Below are 5,537 nucleotides of genomic sequence, written 5' to 3'. Positions count from 1 at the left end.
TCAAAACTTCGATAAAATCGATAATCATATAATTGTTACAGTAACAACAGTATAATATAATAACAGCGTCACACAAATATTTATAGTATGATAATTTCATACGGAAAGACACTTACGACACTGGCTTTCCGGGGGAAAACAGAAACTCCAGCTTCTCCTGCTTTCAAGTCGCAGCGTTTTTGTTTTGTTTTTTTTTTTGATGGCCTTTTTACTTTATTTTGTTTTAGCGATCTCTAATTACTCAAAAATGCAGAGTCTACAAAAAATATGTGCCTGCACCTCGCATTTGGACCGATGTGTGTACTGTATCCCACATTCCGATCATATTTATAAAAGCGCCACTACAGACTGAAGCTGGTCACCGTTATTATGCGCTTTGCGCATTAAAAGCAAAATTTCTTGGAAAAGTTGAAAGAAGCGAAAACCTTTGCCAGAAATGTAACACCAAGGACTGGATCAAAATAAATTTAAATTCCAACCAATGCCTAATCCTGCTACTTCGGCCTTACATTTTTATAGCTGTGGGAGGTAACTTCCATGTGATGTACCGTAGTTTCATACTTTTTTTAATTTCAAGCAGTGTAGTAGGTATACCTGTAAGGGACATCCACCGTATGTAAATCCTGGCTCTGTCCATCCTATGATAACGACTTGTGGCTTCGGGAGCTGCTGTTTGACGTGTTTGCGGTGGGGGGGGGGGGGGGTCAATTATCACATCCCGGAGTTCAACGGGGTGTTTCACCGGCTGACTTAATAACTGTCTTGGAGAGCGATATACATGCAGATAAGCGGCGTGACAGACTGGGCGACAGCAAAATCACACAGGTCACGTGAGAGATAGACTTCGGCCACTTGCTTGACTGACCCAAACCACAAAGATGACAACAACACCGCACAGAACTTTTGGAACTTTGCAAAAAGTGTGCATGTCCAAAAAGATCTGATATTGGGCTTTCGGCAAATTAGCACCATAATATCCGCAAAACCCGTCCCGATTCTTACACACATTCACACGAACAATAAAGGTAATAGGAATAGCAAAATATCTGTTATTTTATTTTTAGAATTTCAAGACACTAAAGCCAGAAGCGCGGCCGGGCCGGGGCTGGGGCGGTGGGACCAGCCGCCGCCCCCGCGTGGTGCCAGGCGCGCCCCCGAGCTCCGCGTGCCGTCCGCACCTTGTCACAGCCGTCCTTCCCATTTCAGTCTAATGTGTTCGGTTGATTATCATCTGTCCCCTCAGATCCTGGCATCAGTTCTTAACCATCTGGTGCAGATCAAAATCATTGACTTCATTTAACACATGAGGATTAATTCAGTTGATTAATTCTCTTGACAGCCACCACATATAATGAGCCGATTTAAAATCAGTAGGAATCTCTGTGCTTCCAGTATGGTCTTTGTACGGCGCTTCCTGGCGAGTTCTATCTTTTCAGTTTTATTTGCAATCAGTCGGAATGAAGAGTATTTAACCTGTTTCAGTGTTTGCCGCATTTTTTCCCCTGCCTATTAAATGAATTCTGCGTCTACCCTATGGCCAAACGTGTGTCGCACACAGACAGTGACCGTTATTTCTAAAGTTAGTTTCGCAGGGCTACAATATGCCTTCGTATCAGTCTCTGTTTTCTCTTTTTCTGTACATGTTCATCTCAAAACCGTCACCATTAATAAAAAAGGACCCATTTATTTCCCGAGCTTATAATGGGCTGTCTTATAAAAGCGCAGCGCTGCTGCCGAGGTTATTGTCCCAGCGCGAGTCCCACAGGCTGTTTGTCACAACAGTGGAAGCTTCAGAGGCCGGATGAACAGGCAGCACCAAACGGGGCCTGAGCCAATGCGCAAACCGGCAAGCTCGATAAGGAGGGGCCTCCACGCCGAGCTTCGTGCCAATCAAGCCGTCAACTTCAAATTGTATGTGAGATATGAAGCGCAGGGCCCATGGGCAGGGACATCAGTCGAGGCTGAGCTAGTGAGCCTATCGCATCCGGAGGACCCTGAGAAGAGGCTGTGATTTCAGATCATCTTCCCGTGCCTTTCCGCGCTGGCATTTCCAGCTCTGCCTTCGTGTTCTCCTTGGATTGCCCCCGCTGTGGCTCCGTGTTAGTTTTCATATCAGCCATGTCATTCTCCAGCTGGGTTACCCCCAGTATTTAAGCGCCACCCAAGCGGCGTACGGAGGCGATCGGACTGGGGTGCTTTCCGCGTCTTTCCGGGGCAGCCCCTCGGAAATCGGTGCGGGTCAGTCTGCCACAGCGGCGGTCACGTCGGTGCTGGGCATGTATGCAAACCCGTACGCGGCTCCCGGCTATAGCGCCTTTCTGCCGTACAGCAGCGCGGACCTTGCTCTCTTCTCGCAGCTGGTAAGAGCTTTTCGTTACGCTTCAGTTGCTGATGAACTGTTGTGTTTGCAGCTGTCCGGGGAAGGAATGAGGGCGCACATAAAAATGAAAGAGTGCATGATTCAGTTATGCGCAAATTCGCTGTAACTTAAGGCCACTTCCGATCCATCGCTGCCTTATGCAAACAGTGAATTGTGTTTTATTGTTCAACTCGGCTCTAAAAACTTTAAGGAATATAACGCAACCGTGCAAGTAATATAAACTAATATATATGCAGCTTATAATAAAAATTATTCTGCATATGTAAGTTTCGCCTACATGCCTGCCAGGGTGAAAATGGTGATCAAATGTTTACATGTTTTATAAATTTGTGTCACGTTCAATTATTAATTTAGAAATTAATTAGAAAAGGCCCAGATGTCAAAGGTATAAAATTACATTAGAGATTTTCTTCAGCTAAATAATATTTGTTTTTATTTCTTATCGTTAACAATTTTGCACGAGTTTGGGGACACCTGCTTTTTTTAAAATATAAATTTGGAAATTTAGTTTGGATCCTCAGCCGCATAAATGCATCTTCAGATAAATCCGTGAAGTTATAACAATTTTAACAAACGCGGAACAAACTGTTCTTAATTTTTTTTTCGTTGCTAAATTTACTGTCTATAATATGTACTGTCTATTAAAATAATCTAACTTGAGCGTGCTTGTCAATATATCTATGTCTTACATCCCAAAACATGTTCTATACTGTATGCTTAAAATATACGTAGATTAAAACGGACACTGGATTATGGAAATACCTGTTTTCCTCGCTGATTTCCTTCTGATTCACATGACATCTGTAGCGATCCTGCAGGTATTTATTATGACATCTCGCCGTGTCTAACGCTCTCAGGCGCTTTAAAGAAAACCAATAATGACAAAGTCAATGACGGCTGTCCACGGCTTAATTTGGTCAGGGCGCTTTAGTTGACGCACTCATTTAGCAAGTTATGCTTTGTCGGTCAGCCATTAGACACGCTTCCCAAATGATATATTCCCTGTGTCCCAGATGTAGAGTTTAAATGCTTAAATAGATGTTATTGAAATCGGGGCCTTGGATTCAATAAAGGAAATGTATTGCTGTTCTAAAATCGTGGTTAAAAATCGTGGTTAAAATAATAAATCGCGCATTTCTATTAAATATTCAAGTTAAGATTAATAGATTTTAAGATATCTAACAGCTGATGTAATTAGGCCTGTGTAATCCTGCGGGTTTTAATACTGAATGGGGGAGTCTGCCGTTACTGACAGAAATACGAGCCGTTACAAATCGGCTGTTAATGAAATGATGTCTTATTTCCATAGGGTGCGCAGTATGAGCTGAAAGACAGCCCCGGTGCTCTTCCGTCCAGCTTCGCGGCCCACGCCGCGGCCGCCTTCTACCCGTACGGCCAGTGCCAGTATGGGGGACGCCGCTAGAGTCAAGAGTGCCACTCGGGGAAACGACGACCACGCTGAAAGCCTGGCTTCCAGGAGCATAAGAAAAACCCGTACCCCACCAAGGGGGAAAAAGATCATGCTGGCCATCATCACCAAGATGACCCTCACCCAGGTGTCCACCTGGTTCGCTAACCGCCCGCAGGAGACTCAAGAAGGAGAACAAGGTGACATGGGGACGCAGTGCTGAGGACCGGGATGGCAAAATATTTGACAGCGATAACGAAGGGACCACTGTAAAAAACGAAGATGAGGAGATTGACCTGGAAAGCGTAGATATAGACAAGATTGACGAGAACAATGCGGACCAAAGTAACGAAGAGGATGATGGGGATGAAGATGAGGATGATAACTTCGATGAAAGGGAGGGGCCTGAAAGTACGCATAAAAGACCAACGCAAAAATGTACGGAGAACCCGAATTATACCTCTGCCGACAAGGAGCAATCAATTGACAAAAAACAGAGGTATCATTTCTTCCGACGAGCAAAGCCGTTCCCAAATTCCCCCGTGCCATAAACCCAAAATATGGTCGTTAGCCGAAACGGCTACGTGTCCCGACAGCTCTCAGAAATCCGCGATGCCCCCTGGAGCAGCCAGCCTGACCTCGATACCCATCCAGCACCCGGCTTTCCTGCCGAGCCATGGAGTATACACGTGTCAGATCGGAAAATTACAAAAACTGGACGAATGGCGCTTTCCTGGGCCAAAATGGCCTGCCTAACGTGAAGTCGGTTCTGGGCCTGGATCATGGTCACCAGACGTATAGTATGAAGGCCCACGCAGGACAGAAGGCGCCCCCCAAATCTGCGCCGTGCCTCCTCTGCGTCTGACAGCGAGAGTTCCGCGGAGGGCATCAGCCCGAAGCACCCAGGTAGGCTCATAACAGCATTAGCGTCTCAGTGCATACTACTCTATGGCTGTGCTTTCTCGCATCTGGTGCAAATATAATCCTGAAATTAACTGCGACACGCAATGTGTTAATTGATGATTTGTCGTTGTACTCATTGCGTTGTAGATCAGGGAAATGTTCAAAGGACAGTGTCTCCAATGCCGGCAATAAACCATCACTTCAGCACGTGCGTGACAGGTAAACAGATTTTGCCGTTATTTTAAGACATTTTGTGCGAAAGGCTAAGCTGGCGTGTCAAATGTAAAGCGCCACTTTAGGTAATAGAGGGCCCTCCGTTTATTTATTTTCTCCCGAATGGAAGTCCTCATTTCAGAGTAAGCTCATGAAACCCGACGGCCTAGTGTACTATTCGGAAAGCCCCCCCAGACTGTCAAATACAAGTTACTTTTTTCCTAAATATACAATTACTTTGTGTGTTTAACTTAGTATTACCACGCAACATAGTACTTTAAGGAAGGGGCATATAATTAGCCCACGTTAATATATAGACGTTTCATAATGACGAATAATCCGTAATGCCGAAATGCACGCGCACATACTGACTGTCCTTCTCTGTCTTTTCCAGTTCCAGGGTCCAGTATGAAAAAACAGAGGCTTTTACGTCCCCCCGTTCTATCTGCTCTCACCTCCACCTGATGAAGACATTATTATTATTATTATTATTATTATTATTATTATTATTATTATTAATTATTAATTATTATTATTATTATTATTATGACGAATTTCAGGCAAAAATAAGCTGACGGCAAATGGCCCTATCTCCAACAAGTTCCCCGTTTCCCTGCAGCGTTCTGTCGATAT

At 44.6% G+C, this 5,537-nt stretch overlaps 1 protein-coding gene across 1 annotated transcript; it reads left to right on the top strand.

The window, feature by feature from the left end:
• The first annotated feature begins 2,125 nt into the window (after window positions 1-2,125).
• On the top strand, window positions 2,126-4,470 carry irx1b (iroquois homeobox 1b). Its single transcript, XM_048993680.1, is given in 7 exon segments — window positions 2,126-2,360; window positions 3,690-3,788; window positions 3,790-3,822; window positions 3,824-3,853; window positions 3,855-3,893; window positions 3,895-3,957; window positions 3,959-4,470. Coding segments are annotated over 7 exon segments (729 nt in total). The 5' UTR covers window positions 2,126-2,276; the 3' UTR covers window positions 4,340-4,470.
• The last annotated feature ends 1,067 nt before the right edge of the window (window positions 4,471-5,537 follow it).

This window comes from Brienomyrus brachyistius, chromosome 23, assembly GCF_023856365.1.
Source record: "Brienomyrus brachyistius isolate T26 chromosome 23, BBRACH_0.4, whole genome shotgun sequence".
Lineage (NCBI taxonomy): Eukaryota > Metazoa > Chordata > Actinopteri > Osteoglossiformes > Mormyridae > Brienomyrus > Brienomyrus brachyistius.
The sequence above is the reverse complement of the archived record's forward strand: the minus strand, read 5'-3'. Positions and strand labels throughout refer to the sequence as shown.